Genomic DNA, 18,023 nt, shown 5'->3' with positions numbered 1-18,023 from the left:
ATACTAATTATTATGGGATTTGTGCAGCTATTTCCTTCATGGTTATTTTAAAGCTGCAAAATCCACGAATAAAACTGGTTCCTATGGTTGTTTAAGTATGCATATTGAATAGACTACCAATAGAGAGCTAGAGAACATATTGGCAGCATTCCAAACAATTCTGACTGAAAGACAAAGACGTGTTGAGGCAGTTTATAGTCTTTAATTCAGTTTTATTTGTGATATAAAAGAGAACATTTGCAGTAAATACATTTACGTTATTTTAATATTACATACAAGTTACATCCATAGTGCTTCAGACATATAAAAAGCAATCCTATACACAACCCCTCTTTTAGAGAGAGCAATGGGGAAATATCTAGATTCTAGACAGGAATCCGGTTGGACGATGTGGGAGAGTTCAGTAGAAGTGTGGAGGCAGGACGGCCGGGTGCAGGGGAGCGGGCGGGGCCGGCCTGTGGAGCGGCTGCAGCTGCGGGCAGAAGCCGCCGCCGGCGCGGAGCTGTCCGCTCAGGACGTGGTGCTGAAACAGCAGAGGAGGCAGCAGCGCCGCCGGGACCGACAGAAACTCGGGGCGCAGATCCTGAACCTCCCGTTTCAGCTTCATTCTCCTGTTCTGGAACCACGTTTTCACCTGGAAAATACAAGAGCAGTGATCAGCTAATGTGCACAGTTATGAATTATAATGATTTTATTGAGGTTAAAAGACCATCCAGGAGCCACAGTCTTTCATATAGCCACATAGCGACCCCTGTTATGTTTCTAGGGGCCTTAATACCCCTGAAACCACTGCCTCAAACCCACCTGAGTTTCGGAGAGGTTCAGCTTCTCAGCAAACTTTCTCCTCTGGGTAGCACCCAGGTATTTGTGCTTGCTGAAGGTGTTCTCCAGTTTCCTGATTTGCTCGGAGGTGAACTTGGTCCTCATCCGTCTTTGCTGGGTGGCTTCCTCCTCGCTGTCATCGGCCACCTCGCTCTCAGACCCCGAAGTGTAACCACAGCTGTCTGGAAGTAAGAGCAGAGCATTTAATCGACTCTGTCAAAGAGCTTTATACACTGAGGTCCGTCGATCTCAGCTCTGAAGACAAAGCGTATCGATGAACTTACTGTTTGGAGAGGTCGGAGAGAATTGGCTTCTTGATTCCTTTGTAAATTCCTCCATTTCACTGTGGACCTTGGAGTGAAGCGCAGCGCCCTCAGCCTTAGTCTCCTCATAATAACTTCTGGAAAGCCACTCGATCGAGAAGTTTGCCATGTCTCAGTCAAACTGTGATCTCAAGGTGTGCGCGGGTCAGTGTTGCTGCCTCTCGGGAGACTCTTGGCCGCTGGGCTATATAGGAGGGGCACACTTCTTTATTTGCATATGCAAAGGCTTCTCGGCGGAACGATAGAAACTGGATGGTGGTTGTAATTGAGGTTAATAGAGGCTGGGTTGTGGTTTTTCTCACGTTCACGGCTGGCTGGAGGCTCCCCGGCGCCAGTAAGTCTGAGTATCAGTTAGCTGGCATCTCAGACGAAAAGATCCCTGCATAAGGTGATTCAGGGCTATATCCGTCACTGAATACAAGACGGTCAACTCAACGTCAGCTATAGCCCTGTTAAAGAACTGGTTACAGGAGGCTTCTGCTCCTACTCTGACTTTTTCCTTCAAATACCTAACTCAAAATATTCTTTGGTCCATAAAATGACACTCTATGTTAGACAACCGGGTATTTATTGTCTAAGCACTAAGTCATTGGAGATTGCCCGATTTTTTAAAAAGCATTTCACTTATAAAAGTCTGAAGCACTGTGACATCCTGAATCCTGTTGCTAATGTAGAGACATTTCCAGGCTGGAACAGGCAGAAGCGCCCAGCTGTCTGCGCATCAGGCATCCCGGTGATGAAGTCTTTGTTACGCTGGGACGGGGCGGGTGTGACAGAAAGTGAGAAGGTTCCGTTTGATCTTTGCTGCCCTATTTGAATGAGACGTTTGCTGAACCGGGCACCTTCAAAGCCAATATCCCAGGTAACCACAATGATATAAATACTGTTTTCAACCAAACTCAATTCAAAAAATATACCATTTACAGTAAAGTTGTGTTACGTGGAGGTCTATGCTACCGATTCTTTGCATTTTAACTGAAAATATTAAAACATTTAAAACAATGTCTTAGGTCAAGTAATCGCGGAATAAAATGGTCTACAGCTCTCTATTTATGAGCTTTTCATTATGTGGACATTGCTGTGAATCCAGTTTGCTATCTCCGAAGCTCATCACATAATCAGGTTTTAACCTCAGGCTTCAGACTTCAAACCCGGAGATCAGATTCGTTGACCACACAAAAGCCCAGACTCTCTGGAGCCAGGCCGCGGGGCTCCTGCAGTAAGTGCAAACCCATCAATGAGCGGCTTAATTAGGACTAATTGTTGACCATGATCTCTCCGTTAGCTGGCGTTTGAAGTGCAGAGATGAGGACAAACAAGGCATATGAAAGCAGAGCATATGGTCACTCCTTTGTTGACAGGTGAGGCGGAAAACCCACCCAACGCAATGTCTGCAAGAGCCTCTCATCAGGAGTAACGTCACTGTCTGCAACATGGCAGTGAAAAATGCACCATCCAAAGTGATTTCGTTTATCATGATCTGTTTATAAGGTTTTGTCTGATTCGGCTCAGCCTCATATCTTCATGACATTATAAGAGAATCAAATCAGGAGATCCATACAATGAGCTGTGATAAGAGTCTTTAGCTTTAGATGTCCAGCTGCCATCTTTATCAGCTCTGTCTTCCAACCTCCGCCCCTCTAAAGATGACAGACACACTGATCCGTCCATGTTGAACTAATCCCACCATAAAGATAACACCAGCTCTATCTTAAATGATGTGTGAAGCAATACAATACAGAGTCCAGTGCTTTAGTATAGAAGATTATTTATTTAGAGATAAATAGACATTTCTGTGAATCATATACAGCCTTTAAATAAAACATCTCTGGATTGCACTTCTTTAATTCTAAGTGTCTCAGTGGGAAAAGTCTTTGGTTGACAGTTTGTCAGTAGAAGTGAGGTTTGTGGATCATGGCATGAGGGGGGCGGTGAGGGGGCATCGGTCGTTGGAGGACCATCTGCGGGACGGGGAGCGGGTAAAAGGCCGGGCCAGCCACGGGGTAGTGGGGTCTCTGTCCGGTCATGCCGTGGTACTGAACTGGGGGCAGAGGCTGGAACATCACCGATGGGACTTGGGGAGCAAGGTAGTCCTGCACCTCCCGTTTCAGCTTCATCCTCCTGTTCTGAAACCAGGTCCTCACCTGAGAGAGAGCAAACATAAAGTCAGTATCCAAAGGACTGCGCAGACTCGGGTTTTAAATTCTGTGTATTAAATGGCTTTGATTGCATTGGAAACCGCGTCTTACCTGAGTTTCTGTGAGGTTCAGCTTCTGCGCTGTCTTCGTCCTCTCTCCAGCGTCCAGGTATTTGTGCTTGTCGAAGATCTTCTCCAGTTTGCTGATCTGCTCGGGGGTGAACTTGGTGCGTACGCGGCGCTGGGCTCCGTCTCTCTCCCCCTCGCTTCCTTCATCCACAGACAGGCTCTCGTAGGACGCTGCTTCGCTCTCATACCCGGAGGAGTACCCGCTGACCTCTGAAACTGAAGACAGGACAGGTCTGGTTAGAAACGCTGCTCCTGCGTCAGGACTGAACAGTTGGTTCAAAGTTAGGAGTTGTGTGCTACTTACTTGGTGAGGCGCAGTTGGTTGAATGCGAAGGCGACAGGCTGGAATCCAGAGGCCTGCTGATCTCCACCGGCTCCGTGTGCTCAACGGGATTTGATGGTTTAGGTTTCGGCTGCAGGTATCCCTTGCCAAAAGTCGGGGGACGCGGCTGCACCACGCAGGGGATGTGAGGTCTGCAGGTCGGGGTAGAATCCATGCCAGCTCCGTGGTCCTCGGTCGGCGTGGTGGTGTGATGGCTCTGGGCCAGCCAGTCCACAGAAAAGTACTTCACCATGTTTGTAGTTCTGCTCAGTGACCTGTTAGTCCACCTAATGTCAGAGGGAGAGTGGGGTAGCGGCTCCTGCCCAGGGTCAGCTTTTATAGGGCCCCGGCGCTCACCGCAATTTGCATATGTAGAGGTCCTTGTTAACGCCCGATCGGTCCAGATGATTAGGGGTTAATGGCTCGTTATTGAAGTCTTTACATATCCTGTGAGTGTGTGCGGACCTGGCGCCGCTGAGTCTGTGAGAATCCCCCTGAGCTCATACATTTGTCCGCCCTGGCTGAAACTGGGTGCCCCGCACAAACAGCTGTATCCCGGGCAGTGACCGGGCCTGGCTCTTTCAAACAATCCTCTGCCACAGGGATGCCTAATTTAACAAGGATGCAATGAATGATGCTGATGAAAAGATAAGGTGTTTGCACAGGTCCACTTGGGTCCCAGTGAAATGGTTTGTCCTGATACAAGTTCCCTGGGAGTTCAAATGCTTTAATTTGCTATAGCTCCCCTCACTCTTACATCACTTCTCCAATACAGTCCCATTTTCTCATATGGCAATCACTGATATGTATGTGCTTTAGTTGTCAAAATGTGTCTATTTGAGGTCTGTGATGTGACTGTTTGTGAGTGAGAAAAGTTTTTTTTTTGGTAAATCAGTCAGGAGCTGGAGGTTCAGAAGCCACAAGGACACAATTATAACAAGTCAACAAATTTGAATAATTATTCAGTGGTGGTAACTTTTACTCCAGTACTGTATTTAAATACAAATTTGAGATGAATGTACTTTACTTGAGTATTTCTATGTTCTAGCCTTCTACTTTATACATCTACTTTACTACATTTCAGGAGCTAATATTAATCTCCTCTTTTATTTCACCTTGAGCTGCTATAGTTACTTTTCAGATAAGGTTTTGCATGGGTAGTGGGAAGTGATTATACTACTCTAATCTACTGTATATAAATTAGCTCCACCAACTTCAACTTAAAATACAGCTTATGAACACATCAGTGATCCAATTATATAATATGTGACACTGACAAGAGCTATTCTGCATGGTGAGTACTTTCAGTATCAAACACACTATTTGTTTCCAGTACAGTACTTCCAGTGCAATTTTACTTAAGTAAAAAATTGAAATGCTGCACTTGTACTTGCAGTTCCAAAAATGTAGCAGCTCCTTAATCCTTATCACAGTGAGCCACGGATTAAAAGTGACTTTTCTTTTAATATTTTCTGGTTCAGTGCAGGAACACAGGGGATACACGGGGACTAAACAAAGTCGTTCTGCTGTAGGCTCCTGAAATGAGTCTTCCTCAGCACAGATCTGTCATTTGGCCTCTGGTTTTGGCTGATCCTGTTTCAAAACACAGGCTACAGTTCTGACTGAAGTGTCTATCTTGTAAACAATGGGTCTATTACAGAGATTTAACAGTGACCAAAAGGGAAATGGACTGTAATAAGGAAAGTGATTGTGGTTGCCAAGCCCAGCTTTAGAGCCACTTATAAAGCGACGGTGACACTCTCCACGCTGCAGCCTCACAAAACCAAAAACAAATCCGGCCTGTGAAAACTTCACCTCACAGTTTCATCAGGTGGGGGCTCATACCCAGTCTCCCAGTCCTCCAATGGTTTCTCATTGACGTGTCTTTGATACCCCGGGGAGCTGCTGGCGCCAGCGACCCAAGAGCCAGCGTTTGGCACAGGCGCTTCAAACATTACAGATCAAAGGCATTACAGTAGCAACACAATTACAGTTGATTGTCGGCCCGTTCAAATGTAAATATGCTAAAACAAGCTGCGAGGAAGCTGGAGAAACCCTGAGAGCGCAGACAAGCCCGCAGAAAAGACCCCGGGAATCCTCAAACTGCTGCTCCACATACTTCACACTGATCACGGGCCCACAGGTACAAGGTCACTGCAAACTGACAATTACTAACCAGCACGTTTCATTGGCTGCAATGATCAGTCCTCTCTGCTCTCCGTAACCCGTCAACATGATGACCCACAGTATCACATCACATCTATTATGCGCCAGATGAACCGAGACCCAGCTCTCCATCAGGCAGCGCCTAACCTGTGGGGTGTGCGGCCCTCCCCTGAGAGCTCTCTGCGGGCAGCAGCCCAGGGACAATGCCGCTAAACTGATCGTTTAGTTATATGACAATGCAGATAAGAGGCTGGGCCTAGTTGTCTCCTTTATCGGTGATCTGTCGCTGTGAAGGCAGGAGTCCCTTCAGCCTTTTGGAGCTCTTTATCTGCGCAGCTTTGAAGATGCGTCCTGATCCGGGTAGATAACAATAAAAAGCGCCCGGGACGCCTCCCTCACACTGCGCCTGTTTCCTCAGCTCTGCCCCTCATGGGCTCTGTCTGCACTCATTGTTTTCTCATTTTTACAGGAGCTCTGGCCTGGACAGAGCAAATCTTCCAGCAGCTAATATGACTATAATGTGTGGAAGGGGCACAATTTTTACTTTTATTTTGAAATTCAGCAGTGCTGGAGATCAGGGGTGTAAGAACTCTTCAGATCATTTACACCAGTACCTAAAAATACAACACTTTTACAAAGAGAAGCCCTGCATTCATATTCGTTCTTAGGTAAAGTTATATCATGATGTAGTCTACAAGAAGTAGCCTATGAAGTGTTTGCAGACTCATTAGGCTGCACAACAACCCTGTCACGGTTACATCACAGTCTATTACTGGATTATTATGGCTGATGCATAAATGTGTGAATAGCATTTAATGTTGTTTTGGGTTAAGGCAGAGAGAATGTGAAGTAGCCTACAAAGCATATTTTATTAAATGAAACAAAAACATAACATAAACTCTTAATGGACAAAGTACCTCATAACTGACTTGGACCTCAAGTCAGCAGCAGCTTGTTCCAGAGAGCAGGACCAAAGTCTGGACCACCAGACGAGGATCTGATTCTAGGGGGCAGCATATTCGGAGCATATTCAACATCATGTATCATCTTGATACGTCATGACTTTTTCTATATTTTAGAGAATAAATAAACCTCATATAAACCTGATTTTTTGAGTGATGTCATGTCACAGAAAATGACACTTTTCTGTTTGGGGTCTGTAAACATAGTTATTGCTTTATGGTCACATTTAGTCCCCTTCATGTGTGAGCCCAGTTTAAGTTTCACCACTTAAATACTTTTCTACATGATGGACTTTTTTTTAAAGAGGCCACAGAAAAAAGAAATGCTAATTTGTCAGTTGTGATTATTATTTTTACACATACATCAGTGGTACCTATAGGACCCCAAACAATGAGAAAGTGATGCCAATGTCAACAAAACACAAAGGTTAAACTTGCCTGGATAAACTCATGCATGTGTCCATATATTCTGACAAATCCTTGTGGTCTGGTCTTGAATACCTGCTTAAATATGATGTAGCCATTCTACCACAGAAAATCCTAGAGTGACATTCAAAAAGAAGAAATGCCAGAAAGCACAATAAGTTTACTATGATGTCATTGCCACACAGTGTAAAACCTAATATGAGGGGAGAAACCTGAGCCACAGCTCTCCCACCACCTCCTACAGCCCCTGACAGATGTAACAGGGCTGTAACCTGCCATGCAGTCATTCTATCACGGATATTGTCTGACAATAATACGCTTTGGCAAGAGAGGGCTTATAAAATCTCATTTATTTGGCTAAATTAAGCAAATCTTCAGAGCACGTCACATTCCATCTCCACGGTGTGTTTCAGGGCAGAAAACCATGGAGGAGAGAGAGCGGTGGGAAAATAGAAAAATAGACACAGACTCAGCTTCACTCCTCATATAACATCCTGCACACTGACATCTCATTATGTTCTATCATTTTCTCTGTAATGGTGAGGTACTGTCATGACGGTAAGCTTGTCTAACTTTTACCTTTCACAACACATTATTGATAATAAATGCAATTATTTCACATTGTGCTGTTTAAATGGAATTAATATCAGATATTAATTTACCAATCTAGTCATATAAATCTCATTTGGTAAAGTCCTAATTGGTAAAAAACAAACAAACATTCTGCATTATGTTGTCTTGTTTCCTACAAGTCAAACACAATTCAGCAACATCCAAGAGATTTTATCTGAATGTTTGACAAGGCTGGATTAACCTGCCAGGGGACCCGGGGCAGAAATTAGTAGCTGGGCTCCTATTCACCCCCCACTTCCTCCACTATGTGTGCACTGTGCACATTATTCACACACATTTCCCAGTTTGCTGTGTGATGAGTTAATAGAATATGATCTAATTTAGGAATATGCACCTTGCAAGTACAATGTCAGCTGAAATGAGGATGGTTTGAAAATTAGATCTTGACATAAAACCATTAGACACAGCTGGCGCCAGTATACTTCATCAGAACTGGCTGACAGATGGTTGAACAGTGTCGGAAACTCCTTCCCTCCACATCTTTGCAACGTCAGAATTGGGGAGCTGTGTCTGACAACTTCTGTGAAGTGGATAATCCAACATTCATGCCCACTTCTCGCAGTCATTGGCCAGCGTGGAGGTGCCAAAGACCCCTGGTTTGAACTTAAGGCGATAGCTCGGTTTGTGTGAGATAGTTAAGCACAGTCAGTGTGTTGAAGGAAAAAACAGTGGCAGCGCACAAAACTCCAAATCCTGGGTAGGCTACTGTATCAGGTGCACAGTCGCAGCTGAGTCAACAAGGTAAAGAAGATGCCAACACTGACACTCGAATAGTCTTGATATTTAATATGGGGCAATCAACAAACGTGTTTCAGCTGTAAGCCATCATGCCAGAGAACCAAGCCACTGAAACAATCCAATATCCATTGAAATGTGCGCTTCATTTAGAATATTTTGATTAATATTTGTATCCTTATCTTCCCACTTTCCTTTGGTACCACATTCTCTCAACCGCTGAACGACCGTACTCCTGCACATAAGCTCTGTGTCACCACATCCGCAGGTCAGCTGAGTGAGTCAGAAAGAGCTAAACTTCACTTTGTTTTGATGGGAAGATAAAGCGCTGAAAATATTCTAAATGAAGTGCACGTTTTGACAGATTTTGGATTGTCTCGGTGGGCGTCTTTTAAAAATGTCAAAAACAGATTTTTTTCTGCTGGCCCTGTGCACAGCAGCACATCGCTCTGCTAGTGTGCCGGTGCTCTCTGCTGCCTCTCTGAACTGGCAGCGCACTGACCTGAATCTACCGCAGGTAACACACTGACTATGCACAACTGTCCACACAACCCCACAACAACTGACCTGAACTATCACTTTAGCCTTTTGTTGCACAACTACTTCTGTCACTATGAATTTTCTCCTGGAGCAACTTAGGGTGTGCACCATTATCCCCATATTTTAATGATGAAGATTGTGTGTCACCCCTCTCTATAGCCCTGTTTCCACTGGAAACTGTAAACACACTGTTTTTTGCTGGTAGTTCACTGAAACTGTGACCAACAGCTGACCAACATTTTAGGAATGCTGGAGTGATGACAAAGTCCAGGCTTTTTGATGAGGACAACATCCAGAGGGAATTTGAGATGGTGACCTGCAATGACAAATTTTACCTGAAAATGTTGTCTCTGCTGAGCAAACTAAACATTCATCTGACAGTCCGGGGAGAAGCTGAAAAAACTAAAATAGGACTACAAAAGAAAAAGAAAGAAAAAAAAAGACCAGCTGACAGACTAACACCACCATTCCCAGTGTGGCTGAAAAAGGAGGATTTCACCTTAAGGCCACCGTCACGTCAGTTTATGTTGTGCTTCATTGGTGCATTTTCCTAAACTAAGCCACAATTGATCTCATTACCATGTTGCTACACAGTGAACCTGTGGCGTTCAGGGGCCCCCTGGCGTTCTCAGGCCCTGCTTCCCCCTTTGCCCGCCTTTATGTTGGAAATGTGTTCTGCATTCTTTGCATGTTCAGTCCATGTCTGATTATATGGAGGCCTTAAGAGCTAAATTACAGGGTCAGTTCACAAATAAAGATAACAAACATCAGAGTATGAGCTGAGGAGAAAATATTGCAAATTACAAACATCACCCAGTACTTTTGTAAAATGAAAATGCAGATGTCAGATGTCAGAACCAAACAAGATGCGTGACCGACAGCAGAACCTGTGTTATCTACCTGGTGTGAGTTATAAATAAAGTTTGCCTGGGAGTCTAAACTGATTTTACTGACTGAAGTTAGGGGACGTTTGACAACAGAGTGAACATACCACAGCAGAAAATGTTTTCCAGTCTACAAGGCTCTGTTGCCAGGGCAACAGAGGCATCTGAGGGTTGGGCCTTGGCCTGTTGGTGGTGACTCACTCCAGGGCTGTGTGAGATGTGGCTGGGGCAGCGACTCACTGGAAGGTGGCCTTTACCCTCCTCAGCGTGTCCTGGATTCTCCGCGTTTGTCGCTCGCTGGACTGCTGGAAGTTGGCATCATTGTCGGAGGCCAAGAGGTGGATGTCAGAGGCGGCGAGCCGGGCGATGCGGCGCCGAAGGTAGGCCTGCAGATCCCGGTCGGGGCTGTAGGAGTATGCTGCCTCCTGGAAGGCGTGGACCTGACTCACAACCTTTGCTATGCGCCTAGAACCACATATGAAACAGAGGATGAGAAGATGGAGCAAAAGACCAAAGGTTTAAAGTAAAAAACATGAAGAAGAAGAAAAGTATACATCTAGGTGATTATTCTTTCTTTCAGCATCATCATCAGCTTTGTCTGCGACCTGATTTGGAGCGAGCGGGGATAACCCAGGGTCCACACTCAACAGCTGTGTCTCTGCCGTTCCCTGATAGATCTCCTGACCCCAGCATCTGGCGACACCCAGCCTCCTCTCAGCATCTGGCCCGAAACCTCTTTTCCAATCAAACCCCATCCCACGGGCGCCATCTGGTGCAACACTGGCACCCCTACCAACTACCCAAATTCAGCAGCTGTGCCATTACCATCCAACCGCCACTCGTTGTGACCTCAGCATCTGGTCAGCCATATTGGAGTGAAGGAGAAGGACAGAGAAAAATGCGTCCTCGTAGCGAGTTGGCCGACTTTGTCATAGATGGATACTCAGTGTGTGGGTTGAGAGCTAATTTTCAGTTAATGACAGTGACTACAAGGATAAATATCAGGCTAATTTGACTGGCTGTGTGCAACCTTCACTAACATCCCACCTCTAACATAATTACTGCAAATTCCAGCTTGCAGTTCCAGCGTGGTTGCAGTGACACAGGAAGGTGGAGCTGGGCTCTTTGCAGCATGGATGTTTTGTTGCAACAGGGCATCTACTCACTCTGTTTCTCAACATGACACGGAGCGTTAAGTTGTGTCACATCAGGAAGACATGCAGACTTTCTTCCCTGACAGTTTTACAAACATTTCAGTTTGTATTAAAAGCACTAATTAGACCATTTCACCCACACAGACCCATGATCAGATAGACATGCTGCACAATATTTCACCCGCACAGACCCTTTCCTGTGCAGGTGAAATGTAGTGCACATGTCATCAGCTAGACATGTTGCAGATTATTTAAGATCTCACATCGCATAAATCCAGATCACTTTTCACTTTGTACCACTTGTTCAAACAGAACTAGGAAAAACTGGTTTGCTGGTTGTGCTCCTCACAGTTTTACATTTATAGATTTTAAAACATTATTCTTGAGCACTAATCACTGCTTTGTGCTGCAGCATAAATGTGCATTTTGTCATGCTGCTTATTTTCTGGTACACAGGCCTCTCCTGGAAAAGAGAGGATTAAATTAAGATCTATTATATGTTACAGTCATGGTGAGATGTAGAATGTCCCTTCAAATGTGAGCTAATTAACAGCATTTCTTCATCCAAAACAGACTGCATGCTGGACTCACTTCACTAATGGAGTATGCAGGATTTTCTTAATTTTTAGTATCTTTATTTTATTTTTATTTTTATCTTTATTTATTTACAACTTTATTGTGAAGCAAAAAGATTTTCCACACTTGTCTGAGGGAAGACTAATTTTCATACCATCTCATGTCTGTATAAAGTTCCATAAATTGGATATAAACAACACTGTAGGTTTCCATGACTATGTATAAATTATGTCGCTTATTCCAAACCTTAATAGTGATAAAAGTCCTTGTCCATCCAAATATGTGTGCAGTTTGTTTTTTTTTTCACTTACGTGTTTAAGCTTCGCAGTGCAGAAATCATGTGCATAAGTGCAGAGTTTAACACTAGAAGGCTGTTTTCACCTTCCTCTGCTGAAGGAGGGAGGTCCATGCTCACCTTAAATCTCAGTTGTGTACATAAGAGCAGGATTTTGTGATATCACAACTAGTTTTGAAGCCCGTCTTTGTTCCAATATGTGGAAATTAGAAACTTTCACACTGAAAAATTCGTATTTGGTGAAGTACAGACATCTTGTCTCTAAAAAAAATATTTGCAACTTCATATATTGTAGATTTTTATTTGCTTTTAAAAATGTTTTAAAGTTTATTGAACTTTTATGAAAACCATCAAATGAGACAAATTGCAATGAGCAAAGCAGTTTTTATATTTTTTACAACAAACCCAGAGTGGATCTTTCAGCAAATGATATCAATTAAGAAATGCTCAACATTAGATTTTTAAAAGGAGAAATTTAAATGACTTTTTAAATTCTAAATTTTAAAGTCCCTAAAGTACTTGTCTATGAATAAATGGTCTGGTCTATGAAGCATCCAGACCCCTCAGGTGATCTGGGACAGGTTTACTCAGTGTTCCCAGAATCAGAACCAAGCCAAGTGAAGCAGCTTTTGATTCTCTGCTCCTCATCTGTGGAACAAACTTCCTGAACACCTGAGTTCTACTGAAGCTGCCTGCTCATTTACATCAGGGCTTAAAACATGACTATTTACTGTAACTTACCAATAAGTCACACATGTAACATGTTTTTAATCTTGTGCATTCACTTGTTTTTAATGCCTTTTATCACTGCAGCACTTCTTTTAAAATGACTTATTCAAACTTTTTTTTAAATGTATTCAAAATTATTTGTATTGTTTTTAATTGTTTTTAATAATGAATTGCCTTGTGTCTGAATTTTGCTATATAAATATACTTGCCTTTTAATAATTCTTATATTATCAATAATGTAATTTGAAAAATGGAAATTTAAGCTAGTTTAGTGATACTTTGTGAGAATGTCTGATTCAGAATTCATGAATTTGATGTGGAAATCAACAGTTAGCTGTCTTCTCTGTCTTCTTCCAGACAGATCAGAGGGGATACAGTCAGAATACAATTCTTATTAACTAAATAAGGTTATTGTATTTTTTTGTGTTCTTTTTCACAATAGAAACATTCAAGTGTTGCTACAAGACCAAGTTAGCCAACTGAAACGAACATCATTGACAACTGTGTCAAAGATGGTCTTTTTACTCTTATATCTGCTGTAATGTGGTGGTGTCAGGTGAACACGCACATGTGAACGTGTGGTTTTTACAGAGTGAACTCATCTGGGCTTCTGCTCATTATAGCCAGCAGCTTATTACAGATCTGGATTTATTTTCCCTCACCTGAGCTTGGTCCATTTGTAGGCTCCAGTTGTGAGCGTGAAGGCTCCGATCTCCAGCTGCTGGACGTGCATGGCCAGGATGTTCACCGACGGCAGGGTGGGCCTCCTCCTCGAGTGCTCTCCCCCCATCAGACACAGGTCGTCACTCTTCAGAAACACCTGAGGACAGAGCCGTTTACCCGCACAGTAAATTCATTACTTCTTGCTGGAACAGAAAATTAAAAAATATCCCAATTAAGCCAAAGGTGCTTGATGCAGTAATAAGCACACCAAATGCAGCGGTGTCATATTTCAACGAATTTAACCTCTTTACATTTCAGAACCGAGAGAGCAGACAATTTGTTTTCACGACAGCTAAACAGCAAAGCTGGGAAAAGAGCAGTGTCTGTTGTTTGATGCATCAGCTTCTTTTGAGGATAACTTTCAGAAGCAGAGCCAGCTGTAAGCTCTCAGCACACAGGCGGGTTTGCTTGAAGCTGTTTTTCTATTGATCTGTTTGCCCTGCAGCCCAGTTTCACAATATGTGACCAGCCTAGGCTTCAGTTACAAACAGCACAAGTGTGCGCTTGCTCAAACACACGCGCACACACACACACACACACACACACACACACACACACACACACACACACACACACACACACACACACACACACACACACACACACACACACACCTGCACCGCTCGCAGCTCCTCCAGGATCTCAAACACCTTGGAAGACAGATGTTTCCAAGCCTGTTGGCGAGAGATGAGGAAGTTTTATTTAGTAGCTCCAAAATGAAGACGAAGGAAAGTGTGGCTTCAGTGCAACACCAGAGTCAGTGACTATATCCTGCCTTTAGATTACAATATGGGAATTTCTTGTACTGTCTCAACGCTGCTGTCTTTTAATTGTGAGGTTTTTAATTACTCCTTTTCCTGGGCCATGTTCTTCCTCACTGTCTACGTCACATCTGAATACATTAATGCTAATTTCTCATTTGAGAAACTAATTAAACACCAACCAACTCCTTTCACAGCAGAAGAAAACACTTAGCTGGAGGGCATCTGACTTATTACACAAACTCTGAATCTGTTTGAAGAGTAATTTATGAGATGCAGCCTCACTGGTAATTGCTTGACAGTCACGTTCTCCAGACCTCTGAGGACCTGCATGGCTGTGGCGAAGTTCCTTGACTCATAGCAGTGTTTTCCTATCCACAGATACTTGGTCAGCAAAGCAACTTGTGTCTGCAAAAAAAAAAAAAAAACGGAGAAAAAATGCTAAACAAGGCAAAATGCAAAAACCTAGTGGCTCTTTATGCTGGTATGCTTTTCTTGCAGGTTGCATAATGAAATAAGTCCACTGGAAAAATACGATGTATAGTCTATATTAATATTGTGGACTGTTTTACATTTTCATTACTGCTACTGCTGATTATTTTTCCATTTGACAAGGAAAGGATGCATTTTATGAAGAAAACTGAAGTTAAAAAGCAGGTTCAAATGTGCCCATTTTAATTTTGAGCACTGAAAACAGTTGGACTGTCGGCTGACGGGTGAAAGACGACAGCAGTTGAAACATATGACACATTTGAATGGATGCAAATGAGCTGAGCGTTTTCAAGATTGAATGAGTGTCTATATGAAAGTAGGAGGAAGTAGCTGAAGGAAAAAAAAACATCCATAATAATAATAATAATAATTATTGTTTATTTTGTCATTGAGACACAAGTGTCAGCTTAAGAAGCAGTTTAATAAAGAACTGTTCCAGGTTCCTGTTCCTAGCTGTCAGTAACATATGAGTTCTGTCTCCTCTCACCTTGGCGGAGTCACAGATGACCATTTCAGAGGAGATCCAATTAGTGACACTGTCGGCGTATGTGAGCAGCCGGTGGAGGTGGCTGTCTGACGGCGTCCCCTCACACAGGAGCAGACTGCTGCCCTCTGCTGGCTGCATGTGCTGGGACACATTCCTAGTGGAGGGAGATGTAGAGTCATCCATACTATAAATTCACACAGAAACAATGATAACTTTGGTAATTCATTATTTGCTGGTTTCAGATTCTCAAATGTGAGATATGCTTCTTTTCTAGTTCTATATCTATGGGTGTTGAACTGTTGGCCTCACAAAACAAGCAGTTCAACATGTCACCTTAGGCTCCAGTAAACTGTGAAGGAAGTCTTTACTATTTACTGATATTGCTTATATAACTACATGACACTGAAAAATAAATTCGCTGTACTCCTTCAAGAAACACTATTTTTCACATATTGTAAGAGAATCACATGTAGACACATAAACATACTTGATTTAGGAAAGAAAATGTCATCAGCACCAGTGTACAGCTGTTTAGTTTATGAATCATGAATCAAATATGATCAAACAGCTTCAATTTATTTAACTGTTTGTTCTTTTACTTGTTGATTTTCATATATTTGTCGACTCTCTACAAGCAGATGGATAGAAAATAAAAACTGAAGAAATGAGTGGGGAGGCTTAACAAACATTTTTAACAGAGCTTCTGTACAGATCACATGGGACCACTGAGTGTCTGATGATTATTTAAATGATGAGAATCATATGCTGTGGCCCTCACAGTCACCAAGCCTCGACCCAGCTGAACCACTCTCAGACTCAGACTCTCCACCACAAGAACACAAGGAGGGAAAATATATTTTAAGTAGCACAGACTTATGATCTATGCCGAGGACTGAAGCTGTTGTGGAAGCATGTGGTGGCTCAGCACCTCACTAAAGCCCTGTTTCAACGGAGATCCTGCTGTATTGCCATTAAGAATACCCCTCATTATGTCAGCTTATTGCTGGAACAACAATGCTCCTCATTCTGTGTTCGTACAGAACAACGAGGCAGAATAAAGGTGCAGCGTTCCCGCCTTGAACAGGCTGTGTAGAGGCTTAAGACTCTATGGCCCTGCTCAGACCTGGCATTAACATGCTCAGGTGATCCGATCTCAAGTGGACAGCTCTGAGTACGTCAGTTCACACCTGGTATTAGGATGCAGCTCCACATTCATCTCCAGTGACACTTACGATCAGATCTCACTTCCCCCTCCATATGCAAATAAACATGTATATGTTGTTGTTTTTAGCCTTTCCAACAGGTCCATGGTCAATGTGTGTGTGGGTGTGTGAGTGAGAGAGAGAGAGAGAGAGAGAGAGAGAGAGAGAGCGGTAAGGAGGGGCTGAGTGAATCATTGCTCTGCTCACAGATCTACACTGAATAAGGTTTCATCTATTTGTAATAGTAAAATATTTTTGGTTCATTATGAAACTGTGTTGGGACTAATCACACTGTGGTAGAGGACGTCAGTTTTGGTCCTTCGCTGTGTTCCAGGACATTTTCACGTTCACACTGCTAGAAGAATGTGTCCACATGTGGACCATGCGTTCACACCTGAACTTAGAGCTGTCCACTTGTGACCAGATCACCGCAGATGGATGTTAATACCTGGTCTGACCAGGTCCTATGTTCTTTTTTTCCTTTCAATTGTCACCCATGTGTATCTAGTGTGAAGTCAGTAGTCAGTGTTCAAAGCTACAACATTACACTCACTTGTTTGGGATGGAGACTTTGTCCCTGACTCCTTGTACTCTGGAGTTGAGGAAATGAACTGGATGACATCCCTGGAACATTTCCTGCATTACAGAAGGTAAATCACAGGTTGATTAGAGCATCACTATGCATTCATAGAGCAATGTCTCCCTCTAGTGTTTTAAAGAGACAACAACAACACTACTGCATGGTGCTGTACTGAATGCATAGGGTATGTGTCTACCTGCTGCAGGAGGGTGAGCTGTTGGGCTATGTGCTGTGCACTGAATTCATTCTTGCTGAACGGGAGTCGCTCCTCACTGTGCAGGCAGACGTTGGAGAGGTCGTCCACCAGGGAGGGGTAGCAAGGCATAGGCAGAGCTGCTGCAATGGAGAAGGCCTTCTCTTTAGGCAAGGAAGCAGAGGGCTCCACCACTCTTGAGATCCTCCACTGAAAAGTTCAGAAAGAGACTAAGGAATTTGGGGAAATGCTATTATGTATTTCATGAAGGCACTCTTGCTCAACATCAGTGAGAAAGACAATTTAAATTCAAATTATACACAAAAATACACAGCAACTGAACTTCTCTAAATAAAAATACGACAGACGTTCCTCAATTTCCCTTGAAACCTTTAGCTGTCAGGTCTAGATGAAGGGAGGAAACACTGGTATGCACACAGTGGTGGGCTAAAATCTAAGAAATTATGTTTTGTTCAGACAATATAAGTCCAGACTCACTTGAACTAATCAACAAGAAACAAAAAGAAGAGGCATAACTTGTCATTTTAATGCACTGACCTTTCTGCCAAGATCCTCAGTAGATGAATGCAAGCTCACAGAGTCATCATCATCCTCAATGCTGATCAGGCTTCCTCGTCCGTGGCCCCACGTTGTACTTGGAGGGCTGCGGAGAGCAGCAAGAAGAGCCTCCCCTCGGCCGTCAACAGGAATTACCTGTGGAAAAACAAAATAAACCACATGCAGAGTATAGG

At 43.3% G+C, this 18,023-nt stretch overlaps 3 protein-coding genes across 3 annotated transcripts in view; all 3 read right to left on the bottom strand.

Annotated features, from left to right (window-relative positions):
* Positions 1–217: 217 nt before the first annotated feature.
* vent (ventral expressed homeobox) lies at positions 218–2,232 on the bottom strand. Its single transcript, XM_071481294.1, has 3 exons — positions 1,107–2,232; positions 805–1,004; positions 218–634 (listed from the first exon to the last, which is right to left on the bottom strand). Exons 1-3 carry the CDS (start codon positions 1,252–1,254, stop codon positions 401–403), a joined length of 582 nt encoding a protein of 193 aa, XP_071337395.1. The 5' UTR covers positions 1,255–2,232; the 3' UTR covers positions 218–400.
* Positions 2,233–2,933: 701 nt separating this feature from the next.
* On the bottom strand, positions 2,934–4,285 carry vox (ventral homeobox). Its single transcript, XM_071481293.1, has 3 exons — positions 3,716–4,285; positions 3,395–3,627; positions 2,934–3,289 (listed from the first exon to the last, which is right to left on the bottom strand). The coding sequence occupies exons 1-3, from the start codon at positions 3,984–3,986 to the stop codon at positions 3,035–3,037; spliced, it is 759 nt and encodes a 252-aa protein (XP_071337394.1). The 5' UTR covers positions 3,987–4,285; the 3' UTR covers positions 2,934–3,034.
* Positions 4,286–7,619: 3,334 nt separating this feature from the next.
* The window catches only part of LOC139623236 (kinase non-catalytic C-lobe domain-containing protein 1), a 41,470-nt gene continuing 31,066 nt past the window's right edge, over positions 7,620–18,023 (bottom strand). Inside the window, exons 24-31 of the mRNA XM_071481292.1 lie at positions 17,830–17,985; positions 17,275–17,481; positions 17,052–17,134; positions 15,297–15,450; positions 14,603–14,725; positions 14,171–14,230; positions 13,496–13,653; positions 7,620–10,544 (exon numbers count right to left, since the gene is read on the bottom strand). Coding sequence (XP_071337393.1) covers positions 10,316–10,544; positions 13,496–13,653; positions 14,171–14,230; positions 14,603–14,725; positions 15,297–15,450; positions 17,052–17,134; positions 17,275–17,481; positions 17,830–17,985 — 1,170 coding nt within the window. The 3' untranslated portion in view covers positions 7,620–10,315. The remainder of the gene's footprint in view (positions 10,545–13,495; positions 13,654–14,170; positions 14,231–14,602; positions 14,726–15,296; positions 15,451–17,051; positions 17,135–17,274; positions 17,482–17,829; positions 17,986–18,023) is intronic.

The sequence above is a fragment of the Trachinotus anak genome, unplaced genomic scaffold, assembly GCF_046630095.1.
Source record: "Trachinotus anak isolate AG129_WGS33_773 ecotype Australia unplaced genomic scaffold, CSIRO_AGI_Tana_v1 ptg000007l, whole genome shotgun sequence".
Taxonomy (NCBI): domain Eukaryota; kingdom Metazoa; phylum Chordata; class Actinopteri; order Carangiformes; family Carangidae; genus Trachinotus; species Trachinotus anak.
Note: the sequence above shows the minus strand (reverse complement) of the source record. Positions and strands in the feature narration are given on the sequence as shown.